The 20,231-nt window shown below is 44.3% G+C and overlaps 2 protein-coding genes across 14 annotated transcripts in view; one reads left to right on the forward strand and one right to left on the reverse strand.

Annotated features, from left to right (window-relative positions):
* LOC6620078 (sodium/calcium exchanger 3) overlaps positions 1–19,919 on the reverse strand; it is a 37,843-nt gene extending 17,924 nt beyond the window's left edge. For 4 of the 13 annotated variants that reach the window (XM_032720230.1, XM_002044254.2, XM_032720229.1 and 1 more), the window contains exons 1-2: positions 7,797–7,957; positions 3,637–5,787 (exon numbers count right to left, since the gene is read on the reverse strand). In XM_032720230.1, coding sequence (XP_032576121.1) covers positions 3,637–5,492 — 1,856 coding nt within the window. In that variant the 5' untranslated portion in view covers positions 5,493–5,787; positions 7,797–7,957. Of the gene's footprint in view, positions 1–3,636; positions 5,788–7,796; positions 7,965–8,442; positions 8,660–11,636; positions 11,873–11,935; positions 12,019–19,009; positions 19,844–19,868 lie in introns of those variants that run through there. The other 9 variants (XM_032720227.1, XM_032720220.1, XM_032720226.1 and 6 more) reach the window with 7 other exon arrangements.
* Positions 10,106–11,518, forward strand: LOC116801371. The gene is made up of 2 exons (XM_032720231.1): positions 10,106–10,661; positions 10,732–11,518. The coding sequence occupies exons 1-2, from the start codon at positions 10,364–10,366 to the stop codon at positions 11,238–11,240; spliced, it is 807 nt and encodes a 268-aa protein (XP_032576122.1). The 5' UTR covers positions 10,106–10,363; the 3' UTR covers positions 11,241–11,518.
* Positions 19,920–20,231: the final 312 nt, after the last annotated feature.

The raw sequence follows: 20,231 nt of genomic DNA on the forward strand, positions 1-20,231 counted from the left end.
CTCCAAATGGGCTAAGTCGAGGGCACTGCGGTTGTGTGCCCACATGGATGGGTAGTTAGGCAGCGTGCAACAAAGGAAAGGGAGACGGGTGGATGTTGGCTGGGATGAGGATGTGGATGGACGAAGACAACCACTTGAAGGCAGACTCCGCTTTCTTGTCAGGCAATCAGGCAGCTGGCCCGTTTCGGGAAATTCCCCGCCGGCCACAGGGAATGCTACACGAAAAGTGAGAGCAAAAGCCGCACAGAACGATGATAGCTTGTAAGCTGGTTGGATTCCAGCTACCACAATAGCATAAATTTCAATTTTAGATTATTTGTGCTTAATAAAATATTTTCTCTTAGCTCCGTTGCCTTTCGCAAACTTAATGTTTGACTTTTATGTGCTCAAAGCCTCCCACTTGCGGTGCTCATCCAGGATTGTCTGCCAACGAACTGGCCAAGTAGAGACCGAACTGGATAACTTGAAGTCGCCCAAAAGAGAATCTTTGATGTGGCACTGTTTTTCTCTGGGGAGCAGCATTTAGGCCATGTGGCAAGCCACCTAAATTGTGGCTAATTAACAAATGCCACGCACAGTGAAAGTTGTCTGCGAAAAACCTGTCTGGTTTTAACTAATGGAAGCGCCGCTTCTTCCCGGGGGCCTTATCTTAAATGCGGCCCAGAAAAGTAGGCTATGGATTTCGGCCTCTTTTTAACACACCTTGCGCGCTGCAAGAGTCGTGTCGGTTATTTAAGGTCCTATAACTCAATCCAAATGTGCCCACTTCGGAGCCCAGCAGATTATACAAATTTATGCAACAGTGTTGGCACTTTGTAGCCCGGCCCACTTACATTTTCTTCTTTTTTTTTTTCAGTTTCGTTGGGGAATTTTATGGCATTACTGACTGCTCCTGCTGCTTCTGCTGCTGTTTTTTATGACGAGCGACTCGACGTGGCTGCTGCTGTTGCGCATTTCCGCTGCCTGAAAGCTGACAAAAGTCTGTATAGTATGGCTATATCAACATGTATATATGTACGATATGTACATCTGCGGCTGTGAGGTTCGCAGGGCCGGAATTTGATTTTCATTAAATTGAGGAGAGCAGGAAAAAAACTAAAATTTATTGCAGCCACAGAGCCGCACGCATCGACTTCAAAGTAGATTTTCCAGCAATGTAATTTGGCTGCTCGCTTTGTTTTTCACTTATTTCGGGTAACTTTAAACAAACCGCTCTTTAATGGTCATTTAAAAATACATAAAAAAACGCCTTAATTGTGGCAGCTAGTTTATGACAACATTTCATTTGAAAGGCATGGACGAAGAAGATGCCCCTGAGATCGTCATCGATGTGTAGGAGAAGTTGAGCTGCCAATCGGTCAGGATTGTTGGGGTTACTTGGCTGGCAAGTTGCCAGCGAAACTGGCAACATTAAAACCAACATTACCAACGGCACCGCGAGGCATTCAACTTGAGTGGCTGTAAATGCCGCAAAAGGGCCGCAAGAATCGCCAGGACGTGCACTCGATGCTCAGAAAATTTATTCGGGCTCTGGCGACAATGAAGCGTTTTAAAGTTGGCAAATAATTGCGAATAAAGTGGGCCCCGGCAATTGCATCCATCCAATCGGAACACAAACATTAAAAAGTATTCCAACTGTCGCGGCAAATGGGAAAACGGCTTGAGCACTGACTAGCCAACTCCGGAGCAGTCTAACGAGCACTTTGGGAGCGTTTCACCCGGCCACCAGGACACATCCTTGTACATCCTCGCACGTTGCACGTCATCGTTGTTGCCACTTAATTCCTGTAAGTTTTCCCTCGCTGACATTCAACGTGCCTCACCCCCTAATTGTCCGCCCGCTTTCGTTGCCACTTAATAATGCAAAACCCTCAAAAATTCATGTTGTGTCTGTGGCGACGTGTTTGAAACAATTTTACGCGAAACCGCCCAGGGGAGTGCAGAAAAACCAGGACGGCTCGGGACAGCCATAAATTAGGCTTTGTGCAGCGGAGTCTAAGGAACAACATACAGACGACAAATGCCCCAGGGTAAGTGCTTCACATAATAAACAGTATGAACGAAAACTGCTATCTATATCTATATACAAGAGTATACAAACAATTGGTAGATAATTAGAAATAAGTTGAAGCTGTGTAGCTACTGTGCAATTTTAGTTGCTAAACAGCTAAAATCTTTGAGAGTATAAACTTGTTCCAGAGATGGCCAAACTGTATGGTTGAATATTATTTAAGACTGGTTATTTTTGCGTTAGCTAAATATTTAAATTAGAAATACCCCTTCGAACATATCTTATATGCCAGTGAGAATAGTCTTTGCTTTAATTAAGTCAGCAAGTAAGTCATGATTAGTACCCATCAAATTGAAGCCATGTTTCCAGATTTTCGTCCAGCCTAATTCCCGGCATATGCTGGCCAATTTCTCGGGCCACAAATCATCTTAAAAAGCCACCCTCGAACCAGAACGGCTGACCCACATGCGGATTTTCATGTGGATGTGGCCATGTTGCGTGTTGGCCGACATTTCGGACATGGCCATGAAAGCCGCAAAAACATATGCAAACGCAGTTAACTGACTGAGGCTGTCGTCTGCCAAATGTTTGTCAAAATGAATAAATTTTGCAAAATTAATTACAGCTTGCTTGGCTGCGAGCAGGGTGTTAATGTCTGGAGGGGAAGGGAGCTGTGGGTGTGTGGCGTTGTCACCTAGCACGCAGCCAGGACAATTGGGCCAGGGGCACACAGCAGGATACACACATTCACCGGGACATAATGGATTCGCAGTGGTAGTTTGGGGATGGGAGTTCCCACGCGCTCGATGTTTGCCATTTTTCGAAGGGGGTACCGACTGAAACTCGCTTCTGGCCAATGGCAATGCCAATGCCATCATCCGCCAGCTGGTGCGGCAATTAAAAGCCCCAATCATTCAGACTTTAATCGACTCGCGGCGCACTGCCTCACGCGCATCCAGTCGCCTGTCTATTCCCAGAGCGGAAATTGCGAGTTTGTCGAAAAACTCCGCCGGGAGATCGCATTGCGTGACATCGGGCGTCGGGATATGACGGAATGCCGGAATGGAGGGTGGAGCTATCCAGGACTCATGGCATGCAAGTGTAGGCACAACTTAACCCGGTGTTTCGAGCGAAAACTAATATTATCTAGGGGTTTTAGCCTTATGTGGGTCAAACAAAATAACAAAGGGGCGAGAAACTTTTCCTGTTTTGTCCCAACAGGATAATTTTAGCCGAGTGTTTAGTTCTGACTTTTAAACTGCTCATAACATGCTTTAAGTCAGCTAAGTCCTTGCGTATTATTTCTAATTTATTCATCTAATTTTATACAAACTATAAACTCCCTTTGTAGGTGCAATTCAATACCAATTAGTATCACGTATGCGTTTATAAACTGATTAGTTCAATGGCAATATGCAACATATTCAAATAGATATATCGGTCTTACTTTCGAGTTGGTCGGAAGCCAGCATAAATAATAAATATATGAGATATTCAATACTTTGAAATCGGATCAGGAAATATCTTATCAGAATTTATGAAGAGTTGTCTTAAGCCTATATGGGCTATTAGTTTATGCAGAAATATTCAAATTTGTAAATAATTAATAAAACATTGCAACTCACTCGGATTCATTGTTTTCGAAGACAAGTTCGCCGCGGGCCCCCTCGTAGTCCTTGGATTCGGTGGCCGTGTCGTTCTCTGTCCAGTAGGGCACTATGACGGTGCCGCGGGCGCCGGAGTATCGCATCACCTTCAGCTCGAACCGGCCGACGGACTCGGTGATCTCGAATACCGAGTCCGTAAAGGCAAAGATGCCCGCGTGGTCGTCGTCCAGGATCATGACGGTGGCGATCATCGGCACGGCTAGCTTCACGCCCTCGGAGGGATTGAAGAGACGGATGTAGAAGCACTCGTCCTCCTCAAATACGTCATCGTCGATCACCTCGATGCGGAAGCGCTGCTCGTCGACGCCCGGCGGGAAGCTAAGCAGTCCCTTCCGTCCGACGAAATCGGTGCCAGCGGAGGCGGTGCCGTCCTGCGTTTCGTACTCCACGCTGGCGTATGTGGAGATGTCGCCCCGGCGCACCACGCGCACCTCAAACTCGCCGCAGTTCTCCATGACGGTGTAGTGACCCGGTTCGAAGTACATGCGGATGGGATCGTCCACCTCCTCGTCGTCGCCCGCATGCAGCTGGGCTTTAACCTCGGTGAGATCGCTGTGGGCGCGTTCCTGGATCTTACGCATCAGGTTGCCGCTGCCGACCATCTTGCGGGTGGCCTGGATGCGGTAAAAGGCGCGCGACTTGCTGCTCCGCGCCAGCACTTGCTCCTGGGCCATCATCTCCAGCTGCTCGAGATCGGCGTCGGGGTACTTCTGGCGCAGCTCCGTCAGCAAAGTGATGTACTCGCGACGGGCCTCGTCGAAGGCCTCGGCGTCGTTTCCGCGAGCGGATGTGACCATTGGTTGTTTGGGGCCCTTCTCCGCATCCATCTCCACCTGGTCGTGCTCGCCGGCCACCACGGTGCCGCGCTTATTGACCCGGTAGTTCTTGTCCATGTATTTGTAAACCAGAAGACGCCGCTCGGCGATGTAGGCCCACAGCACGGTCAGCGGGAAGAATAGCAAGGTCACGATCGCCTCCCAGACCAGGATCACGCCGGGCGTGAACACGGATAGGATGAGCCACAGCCACACATAGGCGAAGACCGAGAAGAGGGCGGTAACGAAGAAGACGCGCAGATGACGGATCCTCCGTACCTCGCCCGCCGGTATCCAGATCATGCATACGGCGATAATCATAAACAGGTTGTAGGCTGCTGATCCCACTATGGTGCCGGGTCCCAAGTCACCGCTCTCGAAGTCCTTCGCATAAATCTCAATAACCGAGAGCAGGATCTCGGGGGCACTCGATCCCAGGGCCATTAGCGTTAGATTCGCCACCGTTTCGTTCCAGATGCGCACGTGCATCACCTGCTTGGTGTTGTTGGGTCCCTTGACTACCACCGCCCGTTCAATCGATGTGATTGCCTCGATGGCGGCCATGAAGCGATCCGCAATGATGGACACACCCACAAACAGGTAGATAAGTAGAACGAAGTAAACAAAGCCGCGGACGAGGCGGTCACCCACCGAAATGTTGCGCTGCGGCATCCAGAGAGGCAGGACAAGACCCTCGCTGCACTCGCGCAGCTCCTCCGCGTCCGGTGCTTCTGCATGGACCTTGGTCATCTGTTCTAACTCGTCGTCCATTTGGGACGGCGCGCCCTCGTCGCCCTCCTCGCCAGCGGTGGCCTGCCTCAGTCGCCGGCTGAGGAAGTGGACATCGTCCTGGCTGAGATTACTACTGCTGGAGGAGGTAACATTGAGGTACGCCTGCCGCGCTTCTGTCTCCTGGACTTTGAGCAGCGACTGGGCGGTGGCATACACAAAGATCACGAATAGTGCGCAGGTGAATATCGATTTGAGGAGCAACTGCATGGCTGGTTACTGACTGGGATGGCTTCTCCTTATCCTGGAAGTGATTGGGGCACTCGCTGTCCCGTTGGCCTTTCTCTGGAAGCTTTGTTGCGTTCGATTTGGCTGTGATTTGTGCTGTTGCTGTTGCTAGTTGCTGCTGCAGTTGCAATTAGTGTTGCTAATGGGAGTGTTGCTAGTTGCAAGTTGCCAATGTCGTTATGGCCCGGTGCTAATGATGGTGACTATGACGTGGGACCGCGAGAAGGCATTCTCGCAATGGCACGTTCAACACTCTGACGCAGTTGGGCCGCTGCACCTGGGGGATAAAGACGGAAGGGAAGGGACTTATTAGTTAGTTGGTAGTTGACTGGCGGCCACTAGCGGTGCGGTTCCTATTCTTGGTCATTTATTTCGGGAGCATTGCATCACGAGTGTGTCGCCGAGCGGAGCACAATGCCACTGCGAAGGTTGCGAAAGCCCGCAAATAGTCGCTAGAACAGAAGAGCCCGCCCAGATCGTCAATCGGGATGCCTCATTGGGGTGGTGCATTGGGATCTCTATAAAATACCCCTTTAAAAAGCTCTACAAATGAGTATTCCCCTAAAAAGCACTTTTACTAGTTTACAAAATCTAGAAAATACAAAATATTGTAAATATTACAAAATCGAATTTATGTATCTTCAACTAGTAAAAGCTCTACAAGTTCAAGTTAAGGCACATACAATATGACTAGTAGTACTGGAAATTAATTAAAAGAAAAGTAAAATCTATTTTATAGCGCTGTAAACGTTTTTAATACCACCATATCAGCAGAAAAGTGTAAAAATATTCAAAATTTACAACATTTTCGTACTCACGAAACAGTCTCCTAAAGTGTTGGAAACTAAAATTAATTAGAGTCCGTATTTTCGACGGAGGCGGGTGCAGCTTTTCTTTGAGCCTTGCCAGACATTCTCTATTCAGCAGTTTTGTGTATTTACACGAAAACGAAATAGAATGCGTAAATAGACAGCATAAAACATAAACAAAAGTGCAGCTATAAAATCTGGCAGAGCAGACGCAAGACTACAGGCAAACAAAGTTAATTTTCCGAGGAAATGAAAAACAGACCGAGATGAATTTCAGCTGCAGAAAGTTTGTTGCAAATTGAATTGCAAGCCGAACGAGAGCGGAAAATGCCGAGAAACGAGACTGACCGAGATCGATATTCTATATACACATATGTTTGCACATACTTCGCCAATGTCAATACCGGGAACCAGAAACAGAACCAAGAGCATTAACGTTTGGATGGCAATAAAGAGCAAACAAGTGACTAACTGACAAGACGGATTAAAGGAAACTGGGCAGCGGAATACGAACGAATGCAGTGCACACTTGCAGATAAAAACTGTTAACAGTTTTTCCCCAAAGGGTGAAAAACAAAGTTTTATCATTTCAAATAACAGGCAGTCGAACATATGCATGTTTGTTGATCGGAATACCATCGGTTTCTTAAATATTGATTAAAGATTAAAGTTCAAATTGTGCATATATATATACCTAATATTTATGAATGGGTTCTTTCATTAATATCAAAAAATTATCAATATTATAAGTTTTGAGATAGATTGTCGCCATGATTTGGGAGAAGCGGAAGGTTGCTTTTCGAATAACTTATTTTTTGGAATTTATTACTTTTAATGCCTATGAAACACTAATGGTCTGTTAAAAGCAAAAATATGTCACCAGCTTTACAGTTCCGGAAGAAAGCTTTTTCGTTTGCAGGGGATTCTTCTCACTCCACAATCATTTTCTTTAAAGTTCGCCTGGCTAGCAGTTGCAGTCAAAGTTCTGGTGTATTTATAGTTTCGAGTATTTCTCTTTACTTAATATGCACATTTGGATCACACACCCATTCGGATGGCACAACACTTTGTCGCTGGCTTCGAAATCCAATAAATCAATATGCCCGACCGTTTATGGCGCAGGGGCTAAGATAATCATCAGCGCTTGCATTAATTTAGCAATTACAACAAGAGCCGACAGCAGTCGATATACAAAGATAGACAAAGAGCGGGACAGACGATGGCGCGGGAGGGAGACGGAGAGCAGCTGGGAAAATGGAGAAGTGGGTGAAAGCGGAGATAGTAAATGAGGATGAGACAGACAGACGCCCCTGGGAGCACGGAACATATGCTCGGCAGGCGCTCCACTCCCTGCTCGTCGCGCTTTATTCCGGCGGTAAATTGCATTTGGCCATTATTGGAAAACGGTTGCACGTCGGGTGAAGAGATTGCAAATTAATTAAAAAACTTTGCTCCCGGGCCAATGGCGCTTGCTTACATTTCCCAGCTTATCAAACGGATCGAAGCGTGATTTTTCACGCAGCCTTTATGCTCGTCAAAGGCCGAAACACTAAAATTAACGTGGATTTTTAAATTTAGCACAAACAAAAAATAATATAATCGTCTGGCGATCGAACGCGCCGCGGTTTCGCCAAGGACTGCGACTGAGAATGCGACTGAGCGAATATGAAAGAGTATGAACGTGGGAATGCGAATAGAAATACACGTAGAGAAACCACAGAGAGAGAGATCGCTGTGCTCGAGTGCCGCGACTACAAGATACCCGTTACTTTGGTAGGGGAACTGCGAGGTATTCAAGACTTCCTAGTTTCCGATATCCCGACGTTTATACGGACAAACTAGCGATCCTGAAAGGAGAAACGCTTTTAATCTAGCGATATCAAGTCTTACAATTCTCAAACATTTGGATATCAAACCATTTGATTTTTTTTTTAAATTTTTGGAAATTGGAATAGAGGTATATTTCTATTTAGGATAGCTAATTAGACGATACGAGTGGTCCTCTTTTTTCTCAGTGTGGAAATGAGAATGGGAAAAATGAGCGGGCCGAGCGGAGGGGCATTTTGTTTACGTTGCGTTGGCGCTGTTACGTTGTATACATATTTACAACCACGCATACATACGGTTTTCGACGGTTTCGAGTCGAGTCGATCCAATTTTTCGGTTTGCCTCCAAGTTCAAGGAACATTCCCGCTTGAAATCGTCTAGTAAATCAAACACAAAGTCTAATTGGCTGTTAAGTAATTCCCGGTACAGATGTTTTCATGTAGAGACCGCCAAGTTCAGTCGCTCGTCAGCTGGCACAGATTTGGGATTCCATTTTTTCGCGACTCGCAATCGCATTTGGCAGCCCAGGCACGACTAAATCCACCGCCAGAATCCCCATATTACCACCTGTCTGTCTGCCTCTCTGTTCTCCCTTCACATCCGTCGGTATTTCTCTGTCATGTTGATGTCTCTGTGTCCCCCAGTTCATAATTATTTGGTGGGCACGGATTTGCTTTTGTTCTCTGCTCGGCTTTTTTTCGCTTACCCCCATCCACCTACATGCGTTGGAAAATCGGGCGAACTCAGACACGGAAAATATGGCAAAAAAAGAAACAGAACAGAAACGAGGGTTCGGAAAAGCTATCGCCCCAGCTGTAGCGTTGAAATCTGATTGATAATAACTTAATACGATTTCCTCAAAGAGCATAAAAGCGTATTTTTAATTATTGTGGAAATATATTTCCGCAGCTCTGCTGCTCAATGCCAACCCATTCGTAATGTACTATTTCCCCTTCTAGAATAGGAACAGTCTCGCATTTCGTAATTACTCACAGAGATAAAAAAAAGTCGATCTTATCTAATGCTCCAAATAGAGCAGTACATAAATTCTAGTAATAAATCTCATTTAATGCGGGACTACAGTAAATCCAAATTTAAACAGCCTTCAACAAACGAATTGCTGTTTAGTATTTAAATGCTCATATAACCTTATGCGTGTGATGATTCCCCCTTTTATTATTAACCACTCGCTTGCGTTTCGAGCTCTCTATCATTTGATTTCTCCCCTTCACCTTTCACTCTCTGCCCTATAATTTCGCATTGCTATTTGTTCATTGGCTTGTTCTTGTCGGTGGTATTCAGCTAAGTTTTACAAAATGCAGGCAGTCATTTGGTAGCCATGCAAATGTTGTGCTAATTTTGTTGGCCGTGTGGCTCTTCATTTCAAAAACACTTTCCTCGCGAACAAAAGACGATGCGATGGTAGAGACCCCAATCGCAATATGCCGGCCAGATATGTGAGGATTACAGCAAATCATGTGGATATACTATATGTACCATATGCTTAGGTGGCCACACATAATTCATTCGCATATTTTCCGTTTCCCAGCTAAGCGCCTTTTCGTGAGCATTTCATTTATTTTCCCACACAGCGTCATGAATGTACGCATACGACCAAAAAACTAGTGCACCAGGTGAAGATTTTCGGTACGAATTGAAATAATTAATATTTAGTATTCTATGCTTGTGATATGACATTTGGTTGATTTTAACAACGCAATCTTATCTCAATCCCAATGTGTATACCTTTCGGTACTAGTTTAAACAAGTTACAGCTTTAATTCTCTATTCTATGTTTTTGTACTGGCAAAGTGTCATTCAACTTATATTGTTAAAGTAACGAGAACTTGGTTTAGCGATTAAGTTGGCAGTTTGGGGGTCTGTTCCCCCAATATTGACAAAAAAGAATAAGTCGTCATTCGTTACTTGAACCTCGAAACATATTCACGCACATTATCTGTGCTCCGGACGCTACTTCTTATTTAGTTCGGTTGAAATATATATTTGAACGCATTTTGTTGTTGTATTATTTCATACAACGGCATAAGATGTTGGTGTGATTATTGTATAAATAAAAAGATTATTGTACTAAAAAAATTATTAAAGTTTTGGAGTGTCGCGCACAGTTATCTCTTCCACTTATTGTGGACCCAACCCGACTGGCGATATTAGTCATTTGTTTGCTTGCTTTGTACACTTGCCAACATAATTTTGGAAATGTTGATATGCTGTATGGAAGGCTGCGAATTCAACAATTCGATTTCCAATGATGAGCATGTTAGGTGCTGGTTGTGTGACGAATATGCCCACACAAAGTGCGCGGGCATAAGTGATAGTGTAGTGGAAATGATTGAAGGAAGAACTGGACTAAAGTGGACTTGTGAAACCTGCAGAGTTGTCAAATCCCAGATGGGAAGATTTATGAAGCAAACGCGTACGGAAATCACTGAACTCTTCAGGGAAGTCCGAGCTGTCTATGAAAAGTTGGCGATGCTGGAATCGCATATTACATCTCGTAAGACTCTGACCTTAGCTATCCCATTATTTAATCAACTAATTTATCTTTTTTTATTATCTAATATTAGATCCCCAAGTATCGACTTACCCTGTGCACAGTGATTTTAGTTCTAACCCATTACACACTTTTGAGGATACTAATGATGACAGAGAAGTTGAAGATGCAAAGTCATCTGTTGTTCAACACAATGCTAAGGATATGCAGGTGGTGAAAATATGGCATCATAATGCGGCTCCCGTGGTACTACCTCTACATGCCAATCCGGATCGTGATATTCTTAAAGCTGTTCCTCCAATGAAAGCTGTGTTCGTATCCAGACTCATAACCTCAACTACTGAAGATGCCCTCAAGCACTACATAGTTGCCAAACTCTCATATTTCAATCCCGATGATATCATCGTCAGAAAAATATATAATAAACAAAGACGAAAAATTGCATCGTTTAAAGTTATGGCACCCGATCCTATATATTATACGATTTTAAATCCGGGATTTTGGCCTGAACATATCATTGTGCACGAGTTTGTCAAGAAAAGCCTTCTTCAAGCCAATGTAGAATTTACAAAATATTGTTAATATTTATATATGAAATTTCAATGAAATAGTAAGAAAGTAACCCATTTTTAGAATAGTAACCGCGCAATCATTATCAGTTAATTTAAAACTGTTCTACCCATATCTGTGCATCTATGGGTTTAGCACATTTAATCACTCATTTTTATGCCTATATTTAGGGTATCAATTGCTCCGTAGATACAGAAACACTTATACAATTTGATATCACTCGAGTATAAGAATTCGCTTCACAGAAGTTTCACTTTTATGGTTTCACAATAAAATAGCTATAAACGAAACGTTTGACATTTGGAATGCTATTCGTTCGACCGCCACTGTGAATAGTCTTAGACACCTCATTCTCGACTCAAATAATAAACGTGAAATGCTGTGGGATTTGTCGCCAGGGATACTCACTCCGCGATGGAATTGACTCTATACTCTGTGCTGGCGGGGATAAGGATGATGGGGGAATCTTGAAGTGAGACTTGACGGGAAACTGAACGCTGCAGTCTCAAGAGTGGATGTTGCACTTGATCGCCCTGCCGTTTGTCTCAGGCGTGACAATGCATAGTTTCTCCCGCCCGTCGGGTGGGTTCGCTTCCTGGCAAGCAACTGAGCCGCCGGACTGCCGCTCAGCCAGGTGCGCAGTACTGGTGAGATAACGGGATGCGTGGGTGGCTGGGCGTCGAGTGATGGGCGTGGCACGCACTCACCTGGGGATCCAATTTCGGTCCTTTCGGTGCTTGACTCTTGGGTAAATCGTTAGCTCTGTTTCGAATTTGATTTTCGTGAAGTATAAATCAGAGCATTCGCGTGTCGTCTAATCAAATCGCCACTTTGGCAGCCGCCGATATCAACTGGCCCCGTTTCTATCCCCTGGCTAACATGTAGGTGTACATATATGAGCATATACATGACGCACGGAGCGGCCTCAGATACGGAGACTCGATAGGGAGATATACAATGGAGGGTCCCGAGCCACTGGCGATAAGTAGGGGCAATTACGTTTGTGCGACCATACCTGATAGCTACTCTAGATCTTGATATTCGCGCTTTCTGCTTCGCGGTGTTATACGATCCTGTCATATTGAGCACTGCCTGATAGCTACTATTACGTCATTGTCTTAATGATACAATCTACCTATGTGCCATAGACACAAAATGTGCTTCATGGCCTAGATAAGGTCTGTGGCCCAACCGAAAGTAACAGAATTAAATATTTAGCTAAAGCCAATTATACCTACAACATGAAAACGCACAAGTCACCTGACACTTTCACCGAGAATTTAAGTCTTTTGATGTAATCTCAAATCAGGCGAAATCTGCGAGTGAATGTTTTTGCACACTTTACCTAAGCCATAAATCGCTTTCCACAAGAAATCCTTCTGAGTGTTGGTGATTTCATTGCCAGGCAGATAAGGTTTGCCATAGTTTGTGAGATATCCTTTGTGGAAGGGAGCTTTGTTTCAGGGACTAGATTTGTCAGGCTTCCGTGACAAAGGTATTTAGATTCGTTATGCTAACAAGAGAACGTCTGATACGTTTCGATGTTCAGTGCTCACTGTTCACGGTTAGATGTTCGAGTCCTGGGACGTAAAATGACATGTTTAATACGGGACCGAGTGGGAACAGTTGGCGATGTCAGCATATTTTAGCCCGTAAACCCCCCGGTTATTGGCGACATTTTGATATTGTCCTTGTTGCTGTAGCTGCGACGTTATAACAACAAGTTTGATGACGGTCGTTATGCGAATCGTCGATTTGAAATGCCTTCTTGTCACAGAACTTGTGTGTTGAGTGTGGTGTGGTGTGTAAGTGTGAGGGTCCTTATCTGCTGTAGATGTGTGAGTGAGTGGATGTGCGGGTTGCAGATGTGTATCATTGTGTGTTGACAGTTCAACGGACACGCCCCGCCGCCCTTCATTTTCACGCCTGTTGTGTGTTGTCAGAGCGTAAAGTGTTTATTATTTAACAATATCCCTTTTTTATATCTCTTGCTGTGAGACTGTGCGCGGGTGTGTGAGTTTCGAGCATTCTTATTTATTTATAACTGTGTTTCACACTTCTGCAAAGGTACGCAAACAAATCCCATCATAAATCTCTGGCTTAAGATTTAAATAGTCAGGCGTTTAGCGAAGGTATCACTGTGGGAAAATAAGCTGACATAATTTATATAAAAGTCATGTATGACTTTTTAAGCACCGTTAAATAACAAATTTAACTTACAGTGACATTTAAAATGGGTCTTCTTTGAAAGTTATTTGACAATCAAATTAATTTCTTTTCTTTTATATTGAAGAAGAATTTTAAAGTAAGTTTAAATTGTACTTCTATGGATTTCCTTTAATTATACCTTTATATCTGTATATTCTTATTTCTTTTCCTGAGTGTCTGAGCGAAAGTGCTTGGGCGTGAGTGGGCGTGTGCTTGCCACTTGACTGCGGAACGGAACGGAACGCAACAAGGCGCCAATTCTCGAATCAGCGGAAACAGGCTTTTAGGCTGCGTGCCTGAAAGTAGGCTACACATTCCAATCTCGGTGCTCGCTTTACGTGTGTGTGTGGGATAGATGCCTGCTGGTCTGTCAATTATGCACTTCCATATCTGCCTTGAAGGACTCGCATCACTGGTCAATGGCAATCTGGCAGCGCAATCAAGGCCGGCATCGCATATCAAAGCATCAGCATCGCGGGCTGGCATTGACATTGATTTGATTTCAAATCACATCAACCTTAAATGTCAGCGTGCCACAGAGGATGGGGATGCCATTTGCCATTCATATTGCACCATGTACTGGTACCAACGTTTATGTGCATTAGAAATACACGCAGAAAAGGTCATTAGAGGATTTCCTCCTCTCTACAACTAGAGAGAAAACAACTCGAGGACGTTGGTACACACATTAGTCACGTCTTCCTCTGAGTAATAGTATTTTCTTATAGGGCTTCTATGAGTCCGGAACAACCATGAAGTCATCTGGCTGAAAGTAAATGCCAGTTGTCTTTTACAATGGCGAGTCTCAGACAAAAACTCGATCATAAATTATAATTAACAATGCTCTAAAACAAGCCCCATTAAGTTGGAAGATATATGAGATGCACAAGTAAACTGCTTGCACTACTTTCCATAGCTTCCATAGCTTTCTTTACTGCTTCTCAAAATTAGAATAATACTCCTTGCGATAAGCTCGCTTTAAATGAATCATAGCGGTGTTCGGTGGCAGTCTCAAATAGTCGAGTTTTCGGGCAGGATATTATCACTTGCTGGCCATGATTTACAGACTGAAGCGAAAGTAGATGGAGTTGGGAAGTGGAAAACGGGGAAAGCAGCTGCGTGCTGTATAAATATATGCGTGTGTATGTCGCAGCGCTCCTATTGATTTTTTTAGCTCCACCCCAAACCAGTTTTCACTCGAATGCGGAGAAATCGAGGCCCTGACATGCCAAAGTTGGTTTAGATAGCGTTGTTAAAGTTGTTCGCCATTGCCATATTAAGTGGGTGGGTGGTTAGCCCAAACTATTTGCTACCCAACTTTGGCTTCCGCAGGGGTTGTCCCCCATCCTTTCGGAAAAACTTTAACTGAAACAAGAATGCCAGTTGTGTTTGCCAAAGAGTTGCGACTGGACTCGACAATTTGCCGTGTGTCAGCAGCAGGTTCGTCAGGTTCGCGATGATGATACCTGATGGATGGTTTACCAGTTCATCAGATGACCAGATGTTTTCCCGGGCGGGAAAAAAGTAGCATCCAGTCGGTGCATCAATCAAGCTTCCAATGCTAGATAATGCTGACGCAGATAACTTGATTAAGTCGTGGCAATCAGCAAAGCAAACAGTTTGCCAAGTGATTTTAGTTCTTCGTTTATTTTGTTTACCCCAATGATTCAATGCCGGTTTTGCGGGACGGACCGTTGATCCTCATAGCCGATAAGCACTGTACAGCCTTGCCATTGTCATTTAATTGGTGTGCTTGCTTGTGCATGGAAAAGGCATCGATAGTGCAGGCTGCCTCCAAATCGCCGGGAAAAGTCACATTATCCCATTGCCATAATCATCATCATCATCTACGCCGTTATCATCGTAGTAATCATGTAGCAAGCTTCCCGGCCGGAGCAACAGTTTCGGCCCACAAACAAATTGTTTTGCTACGCCTTGGAAATCCATTAGGGAGCCGACAAACAGAGCCAAAATGGCGCCCCCTAGCCAACTACGAATATGCCATACTGGGCAAAATCAATTTGGTAAACAAGCTCTACACTTCTTCGTAAATTCAACTTAAATAGCTTATACTTCCAGAAATGCTGGGATAGTTAAGAACACCTGGCTTAAGCCCCATTTTATAATTTAAAATATTTAATGCCTTGACTTTTGGCTGGAGGTCTTATGGTCTATAAGCCAACATTAAATTTAAAATGATGTTCTTTAAACAAAAATTCAGAAAATAAATTTTTCTAGTGTGCCTGTGTAGTTTTGGCCCAATTCTAGTAAAGGCAGACGGCACTACGATGGAGTGGGTGAGACGGCAAGATAAGGTCCTCAGTGAATGGAGAAAATTGAAATGGAAATTAAGTTCGAACGAGGGCAGATGAAGATTCCTCTGGCGTGTGTGTTATCCGACATGTATCGGTGTGGAGAGAAGCCCCCATCACTTTTAAATTATTTACCTTAACGCACCTGGTTATGCCCTTTGCTGGCTGGGCCCTCGATGAATATTTTAAACACGCGTCACATCGACCTAATTGAAACCAGAGTGCGAGCTCCAGTTAATGTGACAATGCGCTATGCAATGCGATGAGTTAATTAAAAGCGTTTAAATTTCATTTCTTCGCAATTTATTTCGACAACCGAATCCTCACTCACACACACATGTAGATATTTCTGTGTCTGTTGAGCGGAAAATGATCATTTCCTTGGCCTTTGTTCGCCCAGTCAATGGAACTCGACCATTTGAATGGGCTGGGAGAAGCGAAATGAAAGGTTTTCAGTTTTCACTTTGGTTTCCGTGCTGACACAATGCCGACATTTCGATGTGTACGTGCTGTGAGTGTGTGTGTTAGCTTGCTGTATGACTGTATGTGTGTGTCTGACTCAGTGTGTGTGAACTTAGGTGCGTGACAACGGTAATTTAGATATCCCAATATCCTGTTCTTTTCGCGCGTCTTTTGTTTCGCCACAAAAGCTGACTTAAGGCTCGCCTGTCAGCGCCTTGTCCGCCATTTTGTGATTCTGTCTCCATTTTCGCGTCCCTTTTTCAGATGTTTTTCCGTTATTTATGGCCCTCGCCTTTCCCTCTTTCCTTTTGATTTTTGTCATCTTTATGGAATTTTTATCTCTTTTAATTTATACATATTCTCCGGCTCCGCCATCAGCGCCATCGCAATTTAATTGCCGTTCCCGAGAAACTGAGCAATCGAGTCCTTTGCGTTTCCTTTTCTCCACAGGACTCTGCTTGCATTTTATGCTCGACTTGGCTGGATTAGAAGTAAGCCCTATTTCAGCATTTCTCTACGTTCTTTATGGCTCGCTGGCCTTAATCAAATTGCCTGCAGATCTGCCCATCTGGACGGCTTACTGGGCGTATGCGCAATTTGATGCCCACATACACGGTAAATCTAGCAGGAAAATGTGTAAAGCGAAGCTGGCTAAATTTTTTTTATTTATGCCCCGTAGCTGGAGATTTGTTACTGTCAGGACGTATGTATGATTAACTCTGCTGCAGCGGAATCCTGCATAAACTCCACACTCGAAAGTATGCTTTTTGGGGCTCTATTTTTTCCGGAAGCACGGCAGCTGCTAAAGCTGCTGATTCTGCGCCATTGTGCGAAACGTTGGCTTCCAGTTGCCGTGGCCACTGCAACTGTAACTTTATTTCACCATTGTTGTTCAATTGGGTGAGGGGCTGGAACTTTCTGCTGGTTTCATGAATCAAACATGACCGAATCTTGTTATTTGCAGTTTTCTTCCTCGAATTTCTTTTGTGTACACATGTGCGCGGTTTATTTTTTTGTTAGTTAGAAAAGTTAGTCGCCCCACACACCGAAAATGAAAAAAAAGTAGGATTTTTCGCCACTGTTTGCGGCTGCTACGTATGCATTGCCTAAGCCTTTGAGTGCCTGCCACTTTCCCCTAAGCCTTTAAAGCGCTGAATTTTCATCTGAGAGCTGAGCTGCGGTTTGGCTGTGTGGTCTGTTGCTTTTAATTGACGGAGCCATAAATTAAATGAATTTTCCAAAAGCTTGTTTCATCTGGATTTTCTGCATTTCGATGAATATGCTGCATACTCAAGTTAAATAGACCGAGGTATTCCTCTTATCAGAGTCAGAAAATCTAGCATTTTGAGTGTTTCGAGTCATGCTGATGCTTGGGTACTTGATTGATTAGCTAGTTAATTGGTGTCATTCAGTTTGATTAGATATAAAGCCCCAAACTGAGTTCCATTGAAACTTCTGGCCATCCAACACTTGTGTCCAATTGACAAATACTTATGGGACGACCTTCCTCCATTCACTAGTCAGTGAAAAGGAGCCCCAATAACAGAGTGAATGAATAAATGGCTATTTATTTGTACAAAGGGACACAAAGTGAACTCTAAACTGAAATGGTAAGCAAATGTCAGGCAAGTGAAGCGAATGAAAGCTTGAATGATATTGACAAAGGCAAATGCCACCACCCATCGTCCTATGAATGGAAAAAGAACTCAAGGGGCTGGCGGACTTGGGCAGGAGTCGCGAGTTCTCCGCTTTCCAATTGTTTACTAGTCTCTGTGTTGATTGTTTTCTTTGGCTCTTTTCTATGGATACCCTATAAGATGGCATGATACTTTAAGGACTGCCTACAGACTAAGCAAAATATATTGTTTAAAATGCCAACATTTTATCTATGCGAGACATTAAAATAAACTTCATATAACTCTTACCCACGAATGCTTGGTCTGAATTCATAAGCCTAACTTTTTCTGGCGAAGTTCCTTACTTTTCCTTGGGGATATTAAAATACTACTTATTTTCGTGAGGAAGGCGTGCGTTTTGGAATGTTTACTTTATATTCTTTACTGATATTGGTTTTGTACAGTTTATAAAAAGTACAGATGGGATGCGATATAGCTTTATTTATAGTTAATTATACCCTGTACAGTAAAAACATTTCCGGATCACAAGCCGAGTCAATCTGGTCATGACCGTCTGTACGTTCATTTGTCTATCTGTAATTTAAGAAGAATAAGAAAGTATGTAACGACCAGAATTTGAGAAATTGCCCAGACAAAATCCATCGCAGTGATGGGTATGTGATAGTCGAGAAAATCGACTATAGTGTCCATTTTTGGTTAAACTGAAACCGTTTAACCTGGGAAAGCTCAATGTCCAGCTGGGCACAAGGGAACTTAAAACTCGAACTTATGCCGATGTCAACAGGACTCCCCATTTGCTTTTCTTTTCCTCTGCGGTGCTGCTCGTCTCTTGAGTCTCACAAAAGACTCAATTAGGCGTTAGACAAAGACAGTGGACAAAGCCATATGCTGCTTGGCCCAGAAGTTGTCGGTAATTCGCAGACAAAGGGCGAACGAGGGGGCCAGTGGGCTTAATCGATAGCGAAACGAAAATGGGAAAACAAACTGACAATTGTCACGGACTGCCCCCGTCCGTTGTCAAGGTAAGACCGCCCGCACTGTTCACACTCACACACACGGGACGTATGCGTAATGCCTAAGCCATACCGCACGGCACTTCACATGAGGCGTATGAGGGATTAAGTCGTGCTTGGGTAAAAAGCGGCTAAAACGAATACATTACCGGCAATCGGAGATGGAGGCGCCAGTGTGGCGAGCTGCAGGATCCGCTGCCGATGCTGCTGACACAATTTTCGCCGCTGCAGAGCTGCAGCTGCAGAATGGCCGCACACAGATGCACCAGATATAGATACAGATACACAGATACAGATGCACGAAGCTGACGCCGAATTTGCGAATTTCGAGCTTGACACGAACACCCGGAGGCTGTTGAACCGCACCGCTCTGAACTCTTTTGGCTAGTTTTGTAGGTTTATGCCGTTTTCGTGCACATCCTTTCCGCTTCCTTTACAGTTGCATTTTTTGCAGCGGCTGCTGCAGTCCGCGTTGCCAAAAGTGAAAAGAGGCGGCCGGCACGGCGGTCGGTGGTCAATGGTCAATGGTCAGAAAACAGGTTCAAAAGTCGGCGACCGCAGACGCAGGTCCTGTGTGTGTGTGTACGAACGGGTGTGTGTGTGTACCGCACAACTTTCCCAAAAGTATGCAAAGATATTTAGCCTAGTTTCGACTCTCCAACAGCATCGTTGTTGATTTTTTGCTGCACTTTCTTGGCATTTTCTTTCAATTCATTTTTGCTCTCAAATTAATTTTGAAAATTTATTTATGGAAGATCATTTCACTAGCTTTAAACACTGTTTTTGTTTTTATTGTTGACTGAAGCACAACTCACACATCAACAAATACATACATGTATTTGTGTATATATGTGTATCTGTGTATGTTTCGCTGTGTAGTAAAAATAGTAAAACACTCGGCACTTAAAATAGGAGAAGCGCAGCGAAAAACCGTTTGCCGCTGTTCTCTTCTATTGTTGTTGTTATTGTTTTGGTTGCTTCTTTCGTTGTTGTTGTTGTTGTATTTACCGCTGCTGCGTGTGGAAATCACGGAGAAAACGTTACACGCTCATACGCCGGATAATGAAAGACTAACCTGCGAGCCAGTAACCGACTACCATATTGGCCGACTGCCTCTTTAAAAGTGCCGATTGTCGCGACACGAAGGGCACCCGAAATGCACACGAAGACTGAGAGTGGCGTGGGCGAGGGCGGTGAAAGCGGGAGAGATAAGGAAGAAAGTGCACAGGATAAGGAACAGAGTGGCAGTGGAACACTGGCCAGGCGATAACAACTGCGCCGCTCTCTCTCGCTGTCGCTCTCCGATGTTCCCCATCTTCCTCTCGTTGCAGTGGCGCATTTCGCTGGTGGGAGGGGGTGGGTGAAGGTTCG

Source organism: Drosophila sechellia, chromosome 3R, assembly GCF_004382195.2.
Source record: "Drosophila sechellia strain sech25 chromosome 3R, ASM438219v1, whole genome shotgun sequence".
NCBI classification, from domain to species: Eukaryota; Metazoa; Arthropoda; class Insecta; order Diptera; family Drosophilidae; genus Drosophila; species Drosophila sechellia.